The sequence below is a fragment of the Periophthalmus magnuspinnatus genome, chromosome 18 (assembly GCF_009829125.3).
Source record: "Periophthalmus magnuspinnatus isolate fPerMag1 chromosome 18, fPerMag1.2.pri, whole genome shotgun sequence".
Classification (NCBI taxonomy): Eukaryota; Metazoa; Chordata; class Actinopteri; order Gobiiformes; family Gobiidae; genus Periophthalmus; species Periophthalmus magnuspinnatus.
Genome location: NC_047143.1, coordinates 1,445,587 through 1,468,841, shown reverse-complemented (window position 1 = coordinate 1,468,841; position 23,255 = coordinate 1,445,587). Strand labels below are relative to the sequence as shown.

General features: G+C 42.0%; 2 protein-coding genes across 2 annotated transcripts in view; both read right to left on the bottom strand.

Annotated features, from left to right (window-relative positions):
- trpc5a (transient receptor potential cation channel, subfamily C, member 5a) overlaps nt 1-16,130 on the bottom strand; it is a 62,410-nt gene extending 46,280 nt beyond the window's left edge. Inside the window, exons 1-7 of the mRNA XM_033984046.2 lie at nt 16,098-16,130; nt 15,157-15,259; nt 13,833-14,083; nt 7,267-7,383; nt 5,789-5,851; nt 2,667-2,804; nt 152-358 (exon numbers count right to left, since the gene is read on the bottom strand). Coding sequence (XP_033839937.1) covers nt 152-358; nt 2,667-2,804; nt 5,789-5,851; nt 7,267-7,383; nt 13,833-14,083; nt 15,157-15,259; nt 16,098-16,130 — 912 coding nt within the window. The remainder of the gene's footprint in view (nt 1-151; nt 359-2,666; nt 2,805-5,788; nt 5,852-7,266; nt 7,384-13,832; nt 14,084-15,156; nt 15,260-16,097) is intronic.
- The window catches only part of LOC117385933 (deleted in malignant brain tumors 1 protein-like), a 434,825-nt gene that overhangs the window by 90,970 nt on the left and 320,600 nt on the right, over nt 1-23,255 (bottom strand). The window lies entirely within an intron of this gene.

Genomic DNA, 23,255 nt, shown 5'->3' with positions numbered 1-23,255 from the left:
AGCTCCTCCCTCCTGATGAGCAGCCGATCGTCTTCAGTCTTAAACGTTTGTCCAGTTACAGATTTGACTTTTCTTTTTCAAAGTGACTTATGACATAATCATGTTTCTCATTCCCTCCCAAAGCCTCGAGCCTTTAGTCGCCGTGTCCTACCTCCTTCTGGTGGTACTTGATGGCGAGTTTGAGTTTGGCGAGGTCGTGGCATTGGCGTGGGTCCAGCTCTTCGCTCTGGTCGTTGTCACGGTGATTGAGGATGGTCTCCAGCTCTCTGGAGCTGCGGGCCTGATCCAGGAGGTCTTTGGCAAAACGTTTACACTGCTGTGACAGCTCCTCGTACTCCTGACGGAACTCATTCTCCACCTGGGACAGAGGACAGAGGGGAGGTCAGGAGGACAGGAGGTCAGGGGGACAGGGGGGAGATCAGGAGGACAGGAGGACAGAGGGGAGGTCAGGAGATCAGGAGGACAGAGGACAGAGGGGAGGTCAGGAGGACAGGGGGACAGGGGGACAGGGGGGAGATCAGGAGGACAGAGGACAGAGGGGAGGTCAGGAGGACAGGGGGACAGGGGGACAGGGGGGTCAGGAGGTCAGGAGGACAGGAGGACAGGAGGACAGGAGGTCAGGAGGTCAGGGGGTCAGGAGGACAGGGGGACAGGGGGTCAGAGGTCAGGGGGTTCAAACTCAAATTCAAACTGGGCCAAAATTAAAAACAGACAAATTCACAGACCAAACTCAAAATTTACTGAAAAAACTGACTGTACTTGATGTGTAACGTTTAACTTTTTCATCTGGAAACAAATTAAATTAAACACAAAACAAATTTAGCTTAAACACAAAATCAACGACTCAAGTTTGATATTACAAACATATGAGAAATATGTTCTATTAATTTATTTTTAAATAAAATAAATTATGTTTCTCTGTAACCTTTTAAGTTCCTCGTTAAAGTGAATTATTTTTATTATTTTTCACAAGATAATACAAAAATAAATAATAATAATAATAATAATAATAATAATTCATAAATAAATAAACTCATTCATTCTCTGAAAATTTGACTTTCAAACTATGAACAGTCCAGGAGCCAAATGAAGCTCATCGAGGTGAGCGCTTAGAACAAAGAGCCAATCAGGAGCGAGGCTGTTGAAGGTACACGCCCCCTCCTGCTCGCTAACGCTAACGAGAGCTAATTAAATAAACAAAAGCGCCTGATGTGTCTGTTATTAATGTTCACATCTGGATTTACAGACACAACAGTGAAATAAAAACCCGACGTCGTGAGTGAGTTCATTAAGTTAAGAACAAAATGAATCAAACTGGAGCCGGACGCGCCCGTGATCACGCCATAATCGAAGGCGGCGGCTCTGTCCAGATCTAATGATGTGACGTTTATCGTGACATTGAGGAAAAGTTTAACCAAAACAGTAGAAATGCAACTTTTTTTTTCCTTTTAAAACACTTTGAAAATCCTTTTGTGGAAGATTTACGACAATATTCCAAAGATTTATAATATAAAAAGTGCCCTGATATTTACTCTATTTACTATGGAAACGGAGCAAAGCATCATGGTCTTTGTAGTTCTTTGTTTTGTTTTTTTAGCTGTTGCTCGTTATTGTGCAGCTCAGGATTTTATTATGAGACTTTTAATGACACGATTTCACAAAATATTGTCACATTTTTACTGAAAACCGACAAGAAATGAGACGGAATATTAAACTACAACGAGAAATAATCCCAGAGAAGTTTAATCTGAGATAATCTATCAAAGTAACGAGGAGCCAGAGGTGAGACAAAGGTACAAACTGAAGAATATCCTGACCTTTGACCCTCGCTCTGACCCCTGACCCCTGACCTAAACACTCAGATGTTCCAGTCAAAGTGTTGATTGTTTCTTTTTTCAAAAATCACCAAGAAAATAAACTGTAAAACTGTTGACAAATCTGTTTAGAAAATGTTTTTAAGAAGTGAATTTGCATTTTTATGACTTACTTTTTGTGTCTTTTTCAATTTACTTTTTTGTAGATGATGATACTTCATTTTTACAGACAACTTTAAAGACAAAATTCTAAAGTCTCACAGTTTTAAAGAGACACAGACGCCCCGTCAGCATCGAATTATCGTTCTGTCGTGGTACTTTTTGGGTCAATATTCACATTTACATCTATTTCTTTATTGGAAAAGTTTATTTTTTTAATCGCCAAAACTGATTTACCAAGAAATAAAGTGTTTAATCTGACATTTATTTAGTGCAGCTCATGTTTTTAATGTTTATAAAAGTATTTACGGGGCTGTGTTTTCTGTTTTTAGGGTCGTTCTGTCTGTGTTATAGTTTCGTTTCAATATTACTGTAGTATGTTTATGTAGCGATACTTTAAAATGTGGCCTAGACGCACAAAAGTCCATTAAACTTATATTTACAAAAAAAGTATCTGGAAACTCACAGCCAGCGTGACCTCGGACAAGTCCTCAAGTTACTCTATTTTGTTTAAAATTTAGCAGCAAACCACATTTTAACTTCAATTTCTCGCCGCCAGCTTCACGTTTTCCTCAATCTGTCCTTGTCTGGTTTCAGCACCACGGTCAGCTCATGAGGCGAGCTTCAGCACCTCGGACAGCTCCCGCGGGACGATCGACAGAATATTACGGAAAAGTGCGGACGAAGCGGTACCTTGCTGAGTTCTTTGAGCTCCCAGCCCAGTCTGAAGGCCGTGAGGATGGGGTCTTCACTGGACAGAGCGATGAGAGACGGAGACGCCAGAGCTTTGTAAATGTTCAGGCGCGATCTGGAGTGACGCAGACTGTCCACCTGAAACAGCGACGAGAGGGTTAAGGGTTAACACAGAGCGACGTTAGCGGGAAGGAAGAGTCCGGTTTGTCTGTTTTTAATGTTCAGATCTGGATTTACAGACACAAAAGTGAAATAAAAACCCCAGGATCATGTAGAGGGTTAATACGAACATTTAAGACCAGAATGAGTCTGAAGCAGCAGAGACAGAGAGAGGACACAAAAAACAAAAAATTTACTCAAAATAACAAAAACCTTTTTTTTTAATTAACTCAAAATAACAAAAAAAAAAAAAAAGTAAAAAAAAATTAACTCAAAATAACAAAAAAAAAGTAAAAAAAATAAAAAAAATAAACTCAAAATAACAAAAAAAAAAATTAAAAATGAATTCAAAAGAACTTAAAAATAAATAAATAAATTTAAAAAAGTAAAAAAAAAAACTCAAAATAAAAAAAAAAAAGAACTTAAAATAACTAAAAAAAATAAATAGATAATGGAAAAAACAACTCAAAATACCTCAAAAAAATGAACCCAGGATCATGTAGAACAGGGGTCGGCAACTTCGCTTGGCTTCGGGCCAATTTTTTTCAGCGCCCACAGGTGGCGGGCCAGATGGTAAAGGTATTGGCTTACATATATTTATAAATACATAAATATGAATTACATGCATTTTAACTCATCTAAAACAGCCAATTAAAAAATCCTCGGGCAAAAGCTTTTGCTCCTTTTATTATGGTTTTGGTAAGAATTATGCCTTTGTTGAACATGGTAATATGGATACTAAAGGCGCACAGTATCAGGTAGAGCTATGAAAAACTTTTCACTTTTCACGCTGTCTTCTTGTGACCATCACTGCGATTTAGCTCTGCCTCGAAGGTTAAACTACAACAGGCTTTTAGTCGTGCGTAATACCGCACTAACGGCTTCCTTACTCCGCATTTGGTGCCGTAATGACCTGCACCTTTACGCACGACTGTGGGAGAGCTGTAGGACTTGGATGATGCCAAGTGCAGCAAGGATCGTGATAAAATCACAACGTAAATGAAAAATGTTTAAAATTGACATGGCTAAGTGGATTTATGTTGTGTCAAACATGAGCAAAGGTCGGGAACAATAAAACCTGACATGCGGACAAAAAGCAAGTCCCCACCCCGGTTAAAAGAAATCTTCAAACTGAGTATTTTGACAGTTTTGTGATTAAGTGATTTATTTTAATAAAATAGGGAATTTTGAATAACTAACCACATAAATGCAGGAAGGCTATAGTGTAACGGGTACACATTCCTTGAGCTGCGCGCCGTCTGCACACGTGCCTCACCAGATGTCCAAAAACAGTTAGCCACGATTTTGACTGGTGAAGGTGTATGTACACACCAGTTCATTGTTTGCTTTTAATGTTGTGTTACATGCACACCATGGGCAGTGGAATGCTCGTAGCAGTGCCCACATAACTTGGTATTTGTCGTAACGGTGGGTGTAGCGGACCAAAGGATGCAGACTCGGGGAATATTTACAGTATTTATTAAAGAAATGACAAATGGTGCAGTTCGAGGGTTGATCCGGCGGTGAGCAGGAGGTGAGGCACGGACCAGGATCCAGGAGTGGAACGTGGAGCGCAGCGGAGATGACGATGCGGGCAGCACCAGGGCAGGACGCAGAGTGCTAACCAGGGTCCGGAGTCGCGGAATGCAGAGATAAAACAGACAGTACCAGGGCTGGGAAGCAGGGTGGAAGCAGGGTCGGAGCTGAGCCGGGAGCGCTGGAGCTGAGCCGGGAGCGCTGGAGCTGAGACGGTCCAGCAAGCTGGGTGGAGACGCACATACGATCCGGCACCGAACGGGATGAGGCTGAAACGAAGATGAACCGGCACTGAACAGGGTGTAGAAACGCAGATGATCTCGCCCTGAGTGTCTGGTCCTGGCTCCTCTTATACACAGCAGGTGGTGGTGATCGCGCTGATGAGCTGCAGGTGCGCGCAGGAGGAGCCAGGAGCTCAGCCCAGCTCGGCAGGTGAGGGAGGGAAGGAGCAGGACAGGAGGAAAAACGTGGAGCAGACGGAGCGGATCATGACAGTATTAAAGAATCAATGCCGGAAGAAAGTCCAAAATCCTCTGGCGGGCCAAAATAAATTGGCAAAGGGCCAACATTTTCCCGCGGGCCGGACGTTGCCGACCACTGATGTAGAAAGTAGAACATTTAAGACCAAAGTGACGAGTCCGACAGCAGCAGGTACAGAGAGAGGAGGGACAGTTAAAATAAAAAATAAAAAAATAAAAATAAAAAGAGTTTTTTTTAAAAACTCAAAGAAAAAAACAAAACAAAAAAAACAGAACAACCTCAAAATAACTAAAACAAATGAACTAAAAATAACTCAAAAAGTAAAAAAAAATAACTCAATATAACAAAATATATAACAACTCAAAATAACTAAAAGCAACACAACAGCAAAAACTCAAAATAACTCAAAGATATGAAGAAAATAAACTAAAAAACAAACAAACCTCAAAATAACAAAAAAAAAATTAAACTCGAAACACAAAAAACAACAAAAAAACCCAACAAAAAAACAAAACAACCTCAAAATAACAAAAAAAAAGAAAATCAAAATAATACAGAAAAACAAAACAAAAAACTCACACTAAAAAAAAAAACAAACCTCAAAATAACAAAAGATAAAATAAATCAACAAAAAAACCCAACAAAAACTCAAAAACATGAAGAAAACAAAATAAAGAATAATAAATTAACTAAAAAAACAACAACAAAAAAACAAGACATTTAGGTACAACATGACATCTTCCTCCTCTGTCGACTAGAACGCAAAGTTGTTTACATGTGTGTGTGTGTGTGTGTGTGTGTACATGTGGGTGTGTGTGTGTGTGTGTGTGTGGGGGTGTGTGTGTGTGTGTGTGGGGGGGTGTGTGTGTGTGTGTGTGTGTGTGTACGTGTGGGGGTGTGTGTGTGTGTGTACGGGTGTGTAGGGGTGTGTGTGTGTGTGTGTTTACCTCTGAGCTGGACACACACTCCACACAGTCACAGCGGATCTGGTGCGGTCTGGGGATGGTCACCTGCAGAGACAGAGTCACTTTATCATCGTCGTTCACTGAGTTTATAAATGAGACCAGGGCAACCAGAAGGAGCACAGCTTTAGGACGGAGAAAGAACACAAATACAACAAATAGAACAAATAGAACAAATAGAACAAATAGAACAAATAGAACAAATAGAACAAATAGAACAAATAGAACAAATAGAACAAATGAAACAAAACAAATGAAACAAATAAAACAAATAAAACAAAACAAATGAAACAAATAAAACAAATACAACAAATAGAACAAATACAACAAATAAAACAAATAGAACACATGAAACAAATAAAACAAATAAAACAAATGAAACAAATAAAACAAATAAAATAAATACAACAAATACAACAAATACAACAAATAAAACAAATAAAACAAATAAAACAAATAAAACAAATAAAACAAATACAACAAATACAACAAATACAACAAATACAACAAATACAACAAATACAACGAATAAAACGAATAAAACGAATCAAACGAATCAAACAAATAAAATAAATAAAATAAATACAACTAATAAAACAAATAGAACAAATAGAACAAATAGAACAAATAGAACAAATAAAACAAATAAAACAAATAAAACAAATAAAACAAATACAACAAATACAACAAATACAACAAATACAACAAATACAACAAATACAACAAATACAACAAATAAAACAAATAAAACAAATACAACAAATACAACAAATACAACAAATACAACAAATACAACAAATACAACAAATACAACAAATCAAACAAATCAAACAAATCAAACAAATAAAATAAATACAACAAATACAACAAATACAACAAATACAACAAATACAACAAATACAACTAATAGAACAAATAGAACAAATCAAACAAATCAAACAAATCAAACAAATCAAATAAATCAAATAAATACAACAAATACAACAAATACAACAAATACAACAAATACAACAAATAAAACGAATCAAACGAATCAAACGAATCAAACGAATCAAACGAATCAAACGAATCAAACGAATCAAACAAAACAAACGAAACAAATGAAACAAATAAAACACACACTGGACCTGATTTTACAGCTTTGAAAACTTAAAAAAACAAAACAACTAAAAACAGAACTGTTTTTACAAAATATCTGAACGTATTTTACTTTATTACGTCAAAAAAAAAATTTAAAAATGGGGCGGAGCTAAAAACGAGATTAGGTGTTTATGGTTCACAGCGTTACCGTCTGTTTCTGGTCATTTTTTGCGGCATTAGCGTAAACGAGGTCAACTACGCCGTCTCTAGTCGTTTAGTCCCGCGCTAAATGTTCATAAACGTTGGACAAATGTGTTAATAAGACAAGACAAATTAAATTGAAAGCATTTAAAGTTAGAAAAGGTTCCGCAGTAGGGCTTTACCTTTCTCTGCACGAGGAGTTTGATGATCTCGTAGTTGTTGGTGTGAGCGGCGAGCATGATGGGAGTGATGTCGGGAGTGAACTCTGAGAACTGACTGTCCATCATCAGGGAGGGCATCTGGAACGACAAAAAGAAAAAGGTTTAGAGCTTCTAAAAGACACAAAAACGACTTTTTGACGTTTTTGCGCCGGTCGTTCCTGCGCTAGCTTAAATGCTGTCTGTTTTAGCGCCGGTCTTTACTGCGCTAGCTTAAATGCTGTCTGTTTTAGCGCCGGTCTTCACTGCGCTAGCTTAAACGCTGTCTGTTTTAGCGCCGGTCTTTACTGCGCTAGCTTAAACGCTGTCTGTTTTAGCGCCGGTCTTCACTGCGCTAGCTTAAATGCTGTCTGTTTTAGCGCCGGTCTTCACTGCGCTAGCTTAAACGCTGTCTGTTTTAGCGCCGGTCGTTCCTGCGCTAGCTTAAACGCTGTCTGTTTTAGCGCCGGTCTTCACTGCGCTAGCTTAAATGCTGTCTGTTTTAGCGCCGGTCGTTCCTGCGCTAGCTTAAACGCTGTCTGTTTTAGCGCCGGTCGTTCCTGCGCTAGCTTAAATGCTGTCTGTTTTAGCGCCGGTCTTTACTGCGCTAGCTTAAATGCTGTCTGTTTTAGCGCCGGTCGTTCCTGCGCTAGCTTAAACGCTGTCTGTTTTAGCGGCGGTCTTTACTGCGCTAGCTTAAATGCTGTCTGTGTTAGCGGCGGTCTTTACTGCGCTAGCTTAAATGCTGTCTGTTTTAGTGCCGGTTTTCATTGCGCTAGCTTAAACGCTGTCTGTTTTAGCGCCGGTCGTTCCTGCGCTAGCTTAAACGCTGTCTGTTTTAACGCCGGTCTTTACTGCGCTAGCTTAAACGCTGTCTGTTTTAGCGCCGGTCTTTACTGCGCTAGCTTAAATGCTGTCTGTTTTAGCGCCAGTCATTCCTACGCTAGCTTAAATGCTGTCTGTTTTAGCGCCGGTCTTTACTGCGCTAGCTTAAATGCTGCCTGTTTTAGTGCCATTAGAACATCCTCACTACTCACCATGATGAGTTTAAAATCACGTTACACAACTCTCAGACACTGGGGTGGAGTTTGGTAATGCTAACAAAACTAGCATGCTAACTGTGCACCTCCTGATTCTTTGGCGATACTTAGTTCAAGCTCAAAACCATGGGGAAAATGAGGTACCGGCCCTTTAAGACAGATCAGGAAGTACAAAGACGATGTTTTCAGCACCACGGACAGCGACGGCCCAAATCTGAACTTTACGCTTTAAAAGAGACAAAAGACGATGTTTTCAGATCCGTTTTAATGTTTTTTCCTCGTCACAAACAGACCTGGAGTTTGCGTAATATAAGACCTTTAAAAATATATTTGTAATTAAAAAAATAATAATAATAACATGTACTTCTTTCCAAATTAATATTGTCAAACCTTCAGATAATGGAAACAAAATCCAGCCCAAATTGATTCAAACAGACACATTTGTTCTGATCCTGGTCCAAAACCTTCCCACAATCCTCTGCTCCGGCCAAGGGTTGGTCTCCACGGCAACCGGGCTTCACAAATATCATGTCATGTTATTTAAAAACTACAAGATCCACTCAGTTTAGACCTGGTTTAGACCTGGTTTAGACCTGATTTAGTCCTGGTTTAGACCTGGTTTAGACCTGGTTTAGTCCTGGTTTAGACCTGGTTTAGTCCTTGTTCAGTCCTGGTTCAGTCCTGGTTTAGTCCTGGTTTAGACCTGGTTTAGACCTGGTTTAGACCTGGTTTAGTTCTGGTTTAGTCCTGGTTCAGTCCTGGTCTAGTCCTGGTCTAGTCCTGGTCTAGTCCTGGTTTAGTCCTGGTTTAGTCCTGGTTTAGTTCTGGTTTAGTCCTGGTTCAGTCCTGGTCTAGTCCTGGTCTAGTCCTGGTCTAGTCCTGGTTTAGTCCTGGTTTAGTCCTGGTTCAGTCCTGGTTTAGTCCTGGTTCAGTCCTGGTTCAGTCCTGGTTTAGTCCTGGTTCAGTCCTGGTTTAGTCCTGGTTTAGTCCTGGTTCAGTCCTGGTTCAGTCCTGGTTTAGTCCTGGTTTAGTCCTGGTTTAGTCCTGGTTTAGTCCTGGTTCAGTCCTGGTTCAGTCCTGGTTTAGTCCTGGTTTAGTCCTGGTTTAGTCCTGGTTTAGTCCTGGTTCAGTCCTGGTTCAGTCCTGGTTTAGTCCTGGTTTAGTCCTGGTCTAGTCCTGGTTTAGTCCTTAGCTCTGTTTTCATCCAAATACAAAGTGTTTAATGTGTGATGATCAGGAGTGGTGTGGTTATCATGCTAGTTGTTCCACTTCTGGAGCAAAAACACAGATTCACTCTTTTGTTTTTCTGTTACAAATCTATGCTGACTTCTTCCTCTCCCTCCCACACAGACGGCAGATCTGTCCATCCCCAGTGAGAGACGGAAGAGAGAAAGAGAGAGGGAAAGAGAGAGAGAAAGAGATAGAGGGAGGGCAGACAGACACAATGTAAAGATAAATACAGAGACACAAAGAGACAACAGAGAGAGAGAGGGAGAGAGGAGGTGAGAGAGAGGGGAGAGAGAAAGAGGAAGAAGAGAGGCGAGGGAGAGAGGGAGAGAGAGAGGAAAGAAGGGCAGACAGACACAATGTACAGATATATAGAGAGATACATCGAGACAAACAGAACAACAGAGAGAGCGAGGGAGAGAGGAGGGTAGAGAAGAGAGAGAGAGAGGAAGAAAGATAAGAGACGGAGAGAGAGAGGAGAGAGAGAGAAAAGACAGAAAGAGGCAGACAGAGAGAGAGAGAGCGAGACAAGAAAGATACAGGAGAGAGAGGAGTGAGTATAAAGGCGACAGAGATGGAGGAAACAAAAGGAAGACAAAAGAGACGGAGAAACAAAGAGAGGAATGACAGAAAAAGACAGACAGGAGAGAGAGAGAGAGAGAGAAGAGAGAGAGAGACACACACACACAGAGAAGAGAGAGAAGAGGGAGAGAAGAGATAAACGTGTGTCCAGATGAAGAGTCTCTCTGTCTCATGGTCCCACTCATTAAACAGACTAAATATAAACACAGAGATTTACTCTGCAACAGACACACAACAAACACACAACACACACACACAACAGACACACAACAAACACACAACACACACACACAACAGACAACTAACACACAACTAACACACAACAAACACACAACAAACACACACACAACACACAACTAACACACAACAAATACACACAACAGACACACACACAACACACACAACACACAACAAACACACAACAAACACACAACAGACACACACACAACACACAACAAACACACAACAACACACAACACACAACTAACACACAACAAATACACACACAACACACAACAACACACAACAGACACACAACACACACACACAACAGACACACAACAACACACACACACACAACACACAACAACACACAACAAACACACACACAACACACAACAACACACAACAGACACACAACACACACACACAACAGACACACAACAACACACACACACACAACACACAACAACACACAACAAACACACACACAACACACAACAACACACAACAGACACACAACAGACACACAACACACAACAGACACACAACAACACACACACACACAACACACAACAACACACAACAAACACACACACAACACACAACAACACACAACAACACACAACAAACACACACACAACACACAACAACACACAACAGACACACAACAGACACACAACACACAACAGACACACAACAACACACAACAAACACACAACTAACACACACAACAAACACACAACTAACACACAACAACACACAACAAACACACACACAACACACAACAACACACAACAGACACACAACAGACACACAACACACAACAGACACACAACACACAACAAACACAACTAACACACACAACAAACACACAACTAACACACAACAACACACAACAACACACACAGACACACAACACACAACAGACACACAACAAACACACAACAAACACACAACACACAACAACACAACAAACACACACAACAGACACACAACAACACACACAGACACACAACACACACAGACACACAACAAACACACAACACACAACAACACTACAAACACACAACACACAACAACACACAACACACAACAAACACACACAACACACAACTAACACACAACACACACAACAACACACAACACACACACAACAGACACACAACACAACAAACACACAGCAGACACACAACTAACACACAACTAACACACAACACAACAAACACACAACAGACACACAACTAACACACACAACAAACACACAACAACACACACACAACAAACACACACAACACACCACAAACACACAACTAACACACAACAAACACACAACACACACACACACAACTAACACACACAACAAACACACAACAACACACACACACAACAAACACACACAACACACCACAAACACACAACTAACACACAACAAACACACAACTAACACACAACATCACACAACTAACACACACAACAAACACAAACAACACACAACAAACACACAACTAACACACAACTAACACACACAACAAACACACAACAACACACACACAACAAACACACACAACACACCACAAACACACAACTAACACACAACAAACACACAACTAACACACACAACAAACACAAACAACAAACACACACAACAAACACAAACAACAAACACACACAACACACAGCTAACACACACAACACACACAACACACACAACTAACACACATCTAACACACAGCACACAACTAACACACACTTAACACACTTCATAAAGGCACAGTACTCATCCAGCAGAGTACTTTTACTTTTACTCGAGTACTACTGGAGTACAGTGGATCACTTTTGTGTCGGTTTGAAAATACCACACTGGAGAAGTACTCGAGTACTCTGTTGAGCCATTACTGCGTCGCTCTTTGTACTTGTGTGTGCTCGGGGTCGTTTACAGAGCGTCTCACTCTGAGCTCGTACAGACACAGAGTGAACTTGGTCTGAACGCCGCCTCGTCTCAGGGCGCCTCAGGACGACCGCGCTCCGCCTCGGGACGACCGCGCTCCGCCTCGGGACGACCGCGCTCCGCCTCGGGACGACCGCGCTCCGCCTCGGGACGACCGCGCTCCGCCTCGGGACGACCGCGCTCCGCCTCGGGACGACGAGCACGAGACGTTTCAGCCTGAATCTGAAACGCCGACTGAAGCGTAAACGGGATTAACATCTGAACAGAACTGAAAGTGAAACGTGACTCGTCTTGTTTTGAGTTTGATTCATTTACATTTTTGCCAAAGATTCAAAACATAAACTTGTGTAACACTTTTGTGATTGACAGGTGGATCGGCCAATCAGGGACGAGCTCGGTCTGTGTCAAAACAAACATGGCCACGAGGAAACGAGAAACTAACACAAATATGAAAAACATGGAGGATTTCGCCACAGTCTGTGAGCTGGAGTCTGTTACATCTCCAAAGATCAAAACGCTCTGTCCCACCTTGTGATGTCATCAAGTGGGAGTTTTACCTTTAGTTCAGTAGAGAATGACAATTTTTCCTGGTTTGAAATGATCCAAATAATGGAGTTTAAAAACACAGTGGAGCACTTCCTGTATCACATGATGACATCACAAGGTGGAACAGAGTGTTACATAGAGAGAGAGAGAGAGAGGTAGAGTGGTGAATAGAAAGAGAAGAGAGGAGAGGGATGGGGGTGATAGAGAGAGAGACAGAGAGCGAGGAGGGAGGGATGGGATGGGATTATATAGAAAGAGAAAGAAATAGAGAGAGAGAAAGGAGGGAGAAATGGTGGTAACAGAGAGAGAGAGGCAGAGAGAGAGAGAGAAAAGAGAGAGAAGGAGAGAGGAGGAGAGAAGAAGAGACAGAAGAAGAGAGAGAAGGAGAGAGAGGAAGAGGGAGAGAAAGGAGGTAGAGATGGTGGTGACATAGAGAGAGACAGAGAGAGAGGAGGGAGAGATGGGATTATATAGAAAGAGAAAGAAATAGAGAGAGAAAGGAGGGAGAAATGGTGGTAACATAGAGAGAGAGACAGAGAGAGAGAGAAAAGAGAGAAGAAGAGGGAGAAGGAGAGAGGAGGAGAGAAGAAGAGACAGAAGAGGAGAGAGAAGGAGAGAGAGGAAGAGGGAGAGAAAGGAGGGAGAGATGGTGGTGACAGAGAGAGAGAGACAGAGAGAGGGAGAGAAGGGAGGGACATAGAGAGAGAGGGAGGGATGGGTTTAGGGGAAAAAGAGAAGGGGAAACAGAGAGAGAGTAAAGAGGAAGGAAGGGATGGGGATGACAGAGAGAAAGGAAATGCATTTTTACTGGGAGTGGGGTCGCCTTTCCACAGATCTGACTTAGTTCAGTTTAAATGATTCTAGTGAAGGTGTGTGGAGTTTAAAAGCACTTCCTGTATCACCACATGATGACATCACAAGGTGGAACAGAGCGTTTTTGCAGACTCGCGGCGGTTGTTTCAGTTTAGCCGCCGCTCGCGTCTGACCTGCTTCTCGCCGCTGGGCCTCCGGTGGGACAGCAGCAGCTCGACGGCGCCCACCACCTCCTTCCTGATGGCGTAGAGCAGAGCGTCGCCCGTGTAGATGCCGTGGTCCAGCAGCAGCTCCATGATCTCCAGGTTCTCGTTCTCGATGGCGATGAGGAGCGCGCTGCGGCCTAAAGGGTCCAGGCAGTTCACGTCCATGTTGTAGTAGACCTCGGCCTCGCGGAGGGCGTGTTTGACCCCTGCATAGTCTCCTGAAGGGGGCGGCGGAGAGGCACAAGAGGAGGAGAGGAGGAGGAGGTTATGACGTATCGATGGAGTTAAACTGAACAAGATCCAGCCCTTATGTTTACACTTCTTCTGTCGTCCAATCAGAAAGAAGAATGAGCTAACTCTAAACGTTAGCGTCCCATGTGGAGTGAACAGTGGGATTAAGCTAACTCTAAACGTTAGCTAACTCTATAGATTGAAGAGTGGAATTAAGCTAACCCTAAACATTAGCGTCCCATGTGGAGTGAATAGTAGGATTAAGCTAACCCTAAACGTTAGCTAACTCTATAGATTGAAGAGTGGAATTAAGCTAACCCTAAACATTAGCGTCCCATGTGGAGTGAACAGTGGCATTAAGCTAACTCTAAACGTTAGCGCCCCCTCTGTAGTAAATTGTGGCATTAAGCTAAATCTAAATGTTAGCGTTTCCTATGGATTAAGCTAACTCTAAACATTAGCGCCCTTTATAGAGTGAAGAGTGGAATTAAGATAACCCTAAATGTTAGCGTTCCCTATGGATTAAGCTAACCCTAAATGTTAGCGCCCTCTATAAAGTGAAGAGTGGAATTAAGCTAACCCTAAACATTAGCGCCCCCTGTGTAGTGAATAGTGGCATTAAGCTAACCCTAAATGTTAGCATCCCATGTGGAGTGAACAGTGGGATTAACCCCAAATTTTAGCGTTCCTTATGAATTAAGCTAACCCTAAACATTAGCGCCCCCTATGGAGTGACGAGTGGGATTAAGCTAACTCTAAGTGTTAGCGTTTTCTATGGATTAAGATAGCCCTAAACGTTAGCGCCCCATGTGGAGTGAACAGTAAAATTAAGCTAACTCCAAATGTTAGCGCCCCCAGTGGAGTGAACAGTAGGATTAAGCTAACCCTAAACGTTAGTGTTTCCTATAGATTAAGCTAACCCTAAATGTTAGCATCCCTGTGGAGCGAACAGTGGGATTAAGCTAACCCTACATATTAGCGCCCCCTGTGGAGTGAACACCCTGCATGTTAGCGCCCCCTGTGGAGTGAACACCCTGCACGTTAGCGCCCCCTGTGTTACCTTTCTCCACTGCAGTGAGGTAGGCTTTCTCCTCTGCAGACAGCTCCACTTCAGCCCTGACGATCTGCAGAGGAATCCTGTCCCTGTACGGCGAATACGTCGCCTGGAAACACAAACAGCGACGTTTCAGAATCGTTTAGAATCTGAATTAACACATTTTGTTTTTTTTTTATTTCACTATTGTGTCTATAAATCAAGATATGAACATTAAAAACAGACGAATCAGGTCCTTCTTTCCTTTTAGCGTTAGCAACAGGTTTGATTGACAGCGTTGCTAAGAACCCGCTCCCTGCTAAATCAGTGATGCTGGCAGGAAGGGGCGTTACCTTTAACAACCTCTTTCCGGATTGGTTCTTTGGTTGCTATGATACTAGTTAGCCGCTAATTAGCCGATATAACTGCTAGCCTCGATTAGCTTTATTTAGAGTTGAACACTGTGAGTGACGTGCAAAGCTATAAATGTGACAGAAAGTGTATGATGGAGGCTGAGGTCAGAAGCTATGCTAGGCTAAGTTAGCGTTAGCTTTGAGCGGTAGTTAGCGAGACAAACGCACTCGTAATCTTATTTTATGATAGATTATCGATACGTTATTCACAAATTTGAAACAGTTTGTGGTTAAACAGTTTTGAAAGGAAACTTGTCTGTGGTTTTGACGAATAAAAAACAAAAACGAAGCTCGAAATTCAGACGTGAAGTTTCAGTTTGGACCAGGAAGTGACATCATCGCTTCACAACGCGACGAGTAATTTAAAAACGAATGAGGTCACGGAAAGGTCATTTTGAGAGTGAAACTTTAGATCGGTGAAGGACAGATTCGTCAAACTGCGGCGGATGTTTACAAAATGCTCAAAAAAAAAAGATAAAAAACTCACAACGTCTCAAAATATTTATAAAATCTGAAAGGAAATTAGCGAGATTAATTTTTAAAATGTTTGTTTACCTTTTTGTAGTACAACTGTGTCATGGGATTCATCTGGACTCTGCAAGAAAAGAACAGAAAAGACACATTGATTTTAGTGAAGGCAGTTCAAAATCAATCTGTGCTGGCGCGTGATTGGACGAACAGATAAACGAGCGACCAATCAGAGCGCGTGTTCGTTTTAAAAGCCCCGCCCCCATTCCCCAGTAATTTAATGAAATGTGAAAAAAGAGCTGAGAAACAAACCACGAGAATGACCACTAAAGGCACTGAGGTACTTTTCAAAACAAGGTAAGCAGCGTAAACAAGTACTTCCAGACTTCCCTCACCCCAGACACTTCCTCCAGCTCCTCCAGCGGGACCCCAAACTGTCCCCAGACCCTATTTTCTGATCTTTTCTAATGTTTCCTCGTCACAAACGGACCTGGAGTTGTGTTTTGCTTCATTCGCACATGTTTAACACACACACACCCTGCACATTTAGACACAGAAAACACTCCGTTCCACCTTGTGATGTCATCATGTGGCGATACAGGAAGTGCTCCGCTGTGTTTTTAAACATTTTTGACCATTTCAGCTCTAGATTTGGTTCATTTCTGTCATTTCTGTCCTGTCAATTAGACTTTTTTTTTGCGAAAAGTGAGTATCTAGTGTCTTAGTATCGATTCTTGTCTCGTTGTAAGTGAATCGTTTTGTCGTTTGGTTTATTTTGGGTTTCACACAAAGGAGGAAGAGGAGGAGGAGGAGGAGGAACACTGTACGAAAACCTGCAGCTCTCGAGTCTGACGCAATTTTGGGGAAAGACCAGCGCAGGGTGAGCTCAGGCTTTAAAGACGAGAGGGTCCAGCTCCGTGAAAATGTAAAACATCGTGTAAAAAAAAAAGAGACGTTTGAACGGCTCAAACGAGAAACGGCGAAGTTCAGTCGACCATGAAACGATGTCCAACTTCTTTTGTGAGGAGATACGTCGCAGTTTGAACGATTATCGACCACGAACAAACTCAGAAGTCGCTTTAGTTCACACGATCAAACAGATTGGACCGGGTGTACTGACTGTAAAATGCAGCAGGGGGCGCTAGTCTGGGCAGGTCCTCCATTTCCGCTCTGTGTTTTAAGTATTTCAGGCTTCAGTTTCCCTTCTATCCATGTCTTGTGTTTCCCTTTTGATTTCTCTCTCTCTTCCTCTTTCTTTCTTTCTCTCCCTCTCTCCTCTCCTCACTTTCTCTCTTTTCTTATCTGCTTTTCTTTCCTCACTCCTTGTTTTGCACCTCCCTTTGTCTGCTTCTCTATGCTCTCTCCTCCTCCTCCTCCTCTTTTTTCTCTCTTACCTCTGTCTCTCTCATTGTCAAACTCTCTTTCTTTCGTTCTTTCTTTTTAATGAGTGATTTCACACCTATTAGCATCCTGGCTAACCCTATTGTCCTCTTTGTTTTCTTTGTTTGCTTTGGGTCTGAGGATGAAGTCACAAACACGAGACGATGAGGAAACATGGTGATCTAAAAATGAAGTAAATATCTCCTCTTTAATACCCCACAGGAGTAAATACCTCCTCTTTAATACCCCATAGAAGTAAATACCTCCTCTTTAATACCCCATAGAAGTAAATACCTCCTCTTTAATACCCCACAGGAGTAAATACCTCCTCTTTAATACCCCACAGGAGTAAATACCTCCTCTTTAATACCTCCTCTTTAAAGTTCAGTCTGGTCTGATTTTCTGCTCCACTTTCAGAGCGTCTCATGCTCATAATTTATCCTCTCTGTCTGTTTCCAATCCGTCGCTTTTATCTCTCTTTTCCTCCCTCTTTCTCTCTCCTCTCCTCACTCTCTCTCTCATCACCCTCTCGTCCTCTTTAGATCTCCTCTTCCTGTTTTATCTCGCTCTCTTTCCTCACTCCTCGTTTTCGCACCTTCGTTTCTCTGTCCTCCTTCTCTCCTTTTCTTCTCTTCCTCTCTCTGTCACTCTTTCTCTCTCTGTCTCACTCTTTTTCTCTCTCAATCTTTATCACTCTCTATCTCAGTCTCCGTCTCTTCATCTCTCTCTTTTCTTTCCCTCCATCCCTCCTTCACCCCATGCCTCTGCCTCTCCTTCTAACTTTCTTCTCCCTCTCTCTGTCCTTCTATCCTTCTTTTTCCCTCCTCTCACTCTCTCCCACGCTTTCTCCCTGTCTCCTTATTTCTCTCTCTCCTCTCCCTTATTCTCTTCTTTCTCCTTCTTCCCCTCCCCCCTCCCTCTCTCCCTCCCCCCTTTTGTCTCTCTCTCCCCTCCCTCCTTTTCTCTCTCTCCCCCCTTCTCTCTCCTCTTCCCTCCTACCCCCTCCTTCTCCCCCCACCACCTCTCCCTCTTCTCTCCGTCCTTCCCTCTATCCTTACCCTCCTTCTCTCCCTCCTTAATTCTCTCTCTCCCTTCTTATCTCCTTCTTGTCTCTCCCTCTCTCTCTCTTATCCCCTATACTTCCCTGTCTCTCTCTTTCCTTCGTCTGTTCCTATCTCCTCCCTCTCTCCCCCTCTCTCCTCCTCCTCTCCTCCTCCTCTCCTCCTCCTCTCCTCCATCCCTCCGTCCCCGGGGCTACACTTCTCACACAATCCAGTCTGACTGAGCACATCTGCCTTTTGCATTTTTTAGCTTTCGGGTTCACGCTTCGTTCGTTTTTCTCCTCTCCTTTATTTCTTTCTTTTTTTCCTTCGGAGCAAATCCACAAATCCAATCTGAATCCTGTTAAACGCGCCGATCCCGCTCTGAGCCGCGATTAATTATGATCCACGACGTGTGTGTTTGGAAGTCGGAATGTGAGGAAAAACATGGAATGTGCTCCGGAGAGTTTACACGAGACTCGGATACTCCCCCTGTACTCGGATACTGCCCCTGTACTCGGATACTGCCCCTGTACTCGGATACTGCCCCTGTACTCGGATACTGCCCCTGTACTCGGATACTGCCCCTGTACTCGGATACTGCCCCTGTACTCGGATACTGCCCCTGTACTCGGATACTGCAACCAGCATGGAAACTAGAGACATCAGGGACTGGCCCAGGTCATGGTTTAGACCGAGTTTAGACCGAGTTTAGTCCTGGTTTAGTCCTGGTTTAGTCCTGGTTTAGTCCTGGTTTAGACCTGGTTTAGTCCTGGTTTAGTCCTGGTTCAGTCCTGGTTTAGTTCTGGTTCAGTCCTGGTTTAGTCCTGGTTTAGTCCTGGTTTAGTCCTGGTTTAGTCCTGGTTTAGTCCTGGTTTAGTTCTGGTTTAGTCTAAGTCTATTTTTAGTTTTCCTCTTTTTTCTGAAACATAAAGTTGATCATAAAAATAAATTCACAAAATCTCAAAAAATGAGATAAAAACAGAAACAAACTACTTGAGCTTCAGGAAGAAGAATCATCCCCACAAACAACAAACGCTCTGGTCTTATTCTGCATGAAACACTGACATGTCCCTGTGTCAGATGCCCTTCCTGAGTCTCCTTGGGGTTTATTCTGCATAAAAATTGCTAACCCTGTAGTTTAAATCTATAAAACCATGATCTAAAATGTGTCTCTCTATGTGTCAGATGCCCTCCCAACATCTTCATGGGGTTTATTCTGCATAAAAACTGCTAACTGTTTTTCAAATCTGTAAAAACATGTTCTAAAATGTTTCTTTTTGTGCGTCAGATGCCCTCCCTGTGCATCAGATGCTCTCCCTGCGCGTCAGATGCCCTCCCTGTGTCTCCTTGGGGTTTATTCTGCATAAAAACTACTAATCCTGTAGTTTAAATCTGTAAATCATGATCTAAAATGTTCCTCCCTGTGTGTCAGATGCCCTCCCTGTGTGTGTCAGATGTGCGTCAGATGCCCTCCCAACATCTCCATGGGGTTTATTCTGCATAAAAACTCCTAACCCTGTAGTTTAAATCTGTAAAAACATGGGGTTTATTCTGCATGATTCTTGTATTCGTTTGTTCATATTTCAGTCTTTCTTCTGGACGTGTTTAAAACGTGAACTTTGAACAAAATCCAGAAAATTATTAATAAAACAAAAACAAAAACAACAAAACAAAAAGTCCCGAATCTGGTCAGAAAAGCCTCACTTCTGTTGTGCGTTTCCCAAAGCGCTGGGTTTATGTTCCACTCGTGTGTTTCAGTTTACACACGACGCACACATTTAACCCCACACTGGGACGCACACATTTAACCCGACACTGGGTCTGAAGCACGGGTCAAATACAGAGGACAGATTCAGCTACGGGGACAAAAAATAAACACATTCACCTTTAAAGGGGCCGTAAGATGCTGTTTCCTCGTCACACACAGACCTGGAGTTGTGCGTTTTGTTTCATTCTCACACGTTTAACACAAAGAGGTGGAGTATCTCCTCCATCTCTTATCATTTTTAATTAAACTGCAGCAGAACAGACGCGCTCCACCGAGGACAGGACGGAGCACAAAGAACTACATCAGCAACTACGCCCGCCACATAAAACACACAACAGAGAAGTACACAACACCGCACATACACCACACAACAGAGAAGTACATCACACAACAGAGAGGTACACAACACTGCACATACACCGCACAACAACACATTTAACTTTGGCTTTTACTGTGGATCAGACCTGGACGACTGAGGGACACACAACTTCTCTGTTGTGTGGTGTATGTGTGGTGTTGTGTACCTCTCTGTTGTGTGGTGTTGTGTACGTCCCTCTTGTGTGGTGTGGTTGTGTGTTGTATCTGGAGGGTGTTGTGTGATGTTGTGTGGTGTATGTGTGCTGTTGTGTGTTTTATGTGTAGGGCGTAGTTGCTGATGTAGTTCTTTGTGCTCAGTCCTGTTCTCGGTGGAGCGTGTGTGTGTGTTGTGTGTTGTGTGTGTGGTGTACATCCTTCTTGTGTGGTGTATGTGTTGTTGTGTGGATTACAGTTTGTAGGTTTACAGTTTGTAGGTTTACAGTTTGTAGGTTTAGTTTGTAGGTTTAGTTTGTAGGTTTACAGTTTGTGGGTTTAGTTTGTAGGTTTAGTTTGTAGGTTTAGTTTGTAGGTTTAGTTTGTGGGTTTAGTTTGTAGGTTTAGTTTGTGGGTTTAGTTTGTAGGTTTAGTTTGTGGGTTTAGTTTGTAGGTTTACAGTTTGTAGGTTTAGTTTGTAGGTTTAGTTTGTGGGTTTAGTTTGTAGGTTTAGTTTGTGGGTTTAGTTTGTAGGTTTAGTTTGTAGGTTTAGTTTGTAGGTTTACAGTTTGTAGGTTTAGTTTGTAGGTTTACAGTTTGTAGGTTTAGTTTGTAGGTTTAGTTTGTAGGTTTACAGTTTGTAGGTTTAGTTTGTAGGTTTACAGTTTGTAGGTTTAGTTTGTAGGTTTACAGTTTGTAGGTTTAGTTTGTAGGTTTAGTTTGTGGGTTTAGTTTGTAGGTTTACAGTTTGTAGGTTTAGTTTGTAGGTTTAGTTTGTGGGTTTAGTTTGTGGGTTTAGTTTGTAGGTTTACAGTTTGTAGGTTTAGTTTGTAGGTTTACAGTTTGTAGGTTTAGTTTGTAGGTTTAGTTTGTGGGTTTAGTTTGTAGGTTTAGTTTGTAGGTTTAGTTTGTGGGTTTAGTTTGTAGGTTTAGTTTGTGGGTTTAGTTTGTAGGTTTACAGTTTGTAGGTTTAGTTTGTGGGTTTAGTTTGTGGGTTTAGTTTGTAGGTTTAGTTTGTGGGTTTAGTTTGTAGGTTTAGTTTGTAGGTTTAGTTTGTGGGTTTAGTTTGTAGGTTTAGTTTGTGGGTTTAGTTTGTAGGTTTACAGTTTGTAGGTTTAGTTTGTAGGTTTAGTTTGTGGGTTTAGTTTGTAGGTTTAGTTTGTAGGTTTAGTTTGTGGGTTTAGTTTGTAGGTTTAGTTTGTGGGTTTAGTTTGTAGGTTTACAGTTTGTAGGTTTAGTTTGTAGGTTTACAGTTTGTAGGTTTAGTTTGTAGGTTTAGTTTGTAGGTTTAGTTTGTAGGTTTAGTTTGTGGGTTTAGTTTGTAGGTTTACAGTTTGTAGGTTTAGTTTGTAGGTTTAGTTTGTGGGTTTAGTTTGTGGGTTTAGTTTGTGGGTTTAGTTTGTGGGTTTAGTTTGTGGGTTTAGTTTGTGGGTTTAGTTTGTGGGTTTAGTTTGTGGGTTTAGTTTGTGGGTTTAGTTTGTGGGTTTACAGTTTGTAGGTTTACAGTTTGTAGGTTTACAGTTTGTAGGTTTACAGTTTGTAGGTTTAGTTTGTAGTTTTACCTTAGCACAGTCATTCACTCTTAATGGGCCTAATCTCTTGCTGTATTGTTCTCTTTGTTTCCTTTGTTTGCTTTGGGTCTGATGATGTCTAAGGCTCCATTCCTGTTCACACGTGAATTGTTTTTTCTTAACAAAAATATCTTCATTAATCCAATCTGACCACAACTGAAGAAGCGTCTTGTGGGAGTGAAGACGTTTGTCCGCGGTTTGGACGAGCAGCCAAACGTCTTCACTCCCACAACTTTTTTTTTGTCCAGTTGACAGATTTAACTTTGGCTTTTACGCAGCAGGGAAGTATCCGCTCCCTGGTTCCTCTCTTTCTCTCTCTCTGTTCTCCTTCTGCTGGTGTTTTTGTGCAGCCGTTTGTCACACGTCGCCCCCTCTCCGCACGCCGCCCGCTCCGCACGCCGCCCTCTCAAACCTCTGCTCACACCAGCTCCTCCGGGACATTTTGTTTTTTGACACTAAACACGGCGCAGATGTAGCGACGGCAGAGCTAAACACTCCAGCCCCAAAATAATACTCAGAATTTATGTGAGGACAGCGTGTACTTCTGAGTCAAAATTAAGCTCACGCCGTCTTTTTATTCAGCGGCTAACGGCTAAATAAAACAAAATAAAACAACTAAAGAAATAACTGTATTTTTACCAGAAACTGTATAAAAGAAGTGAGTGATGCTAGCAGGTTAGCTATGTGCATTTATATAAACAGTCTATGCTAGCAGGTTAGCTACGTCCAGTTACATATACAGTCTATGCTAGCAGGTTAGCTACGTCCGGTTACATATACAGTCTATGCTAGCAGGTTAGCTATGTCCGGTTACATATACAGTCTATGCTAGCAGGTTAGCTACGTCCGGTTACATATACAGTCTATGCTAGCAGGTTAGCTATGTGCATTTATATACAGTCTATGCTAGCAGGTTAGCTACGTCCATTTAAATATACAGTCTATGCTAGCAGGTTAGCTACGTCCAATTATA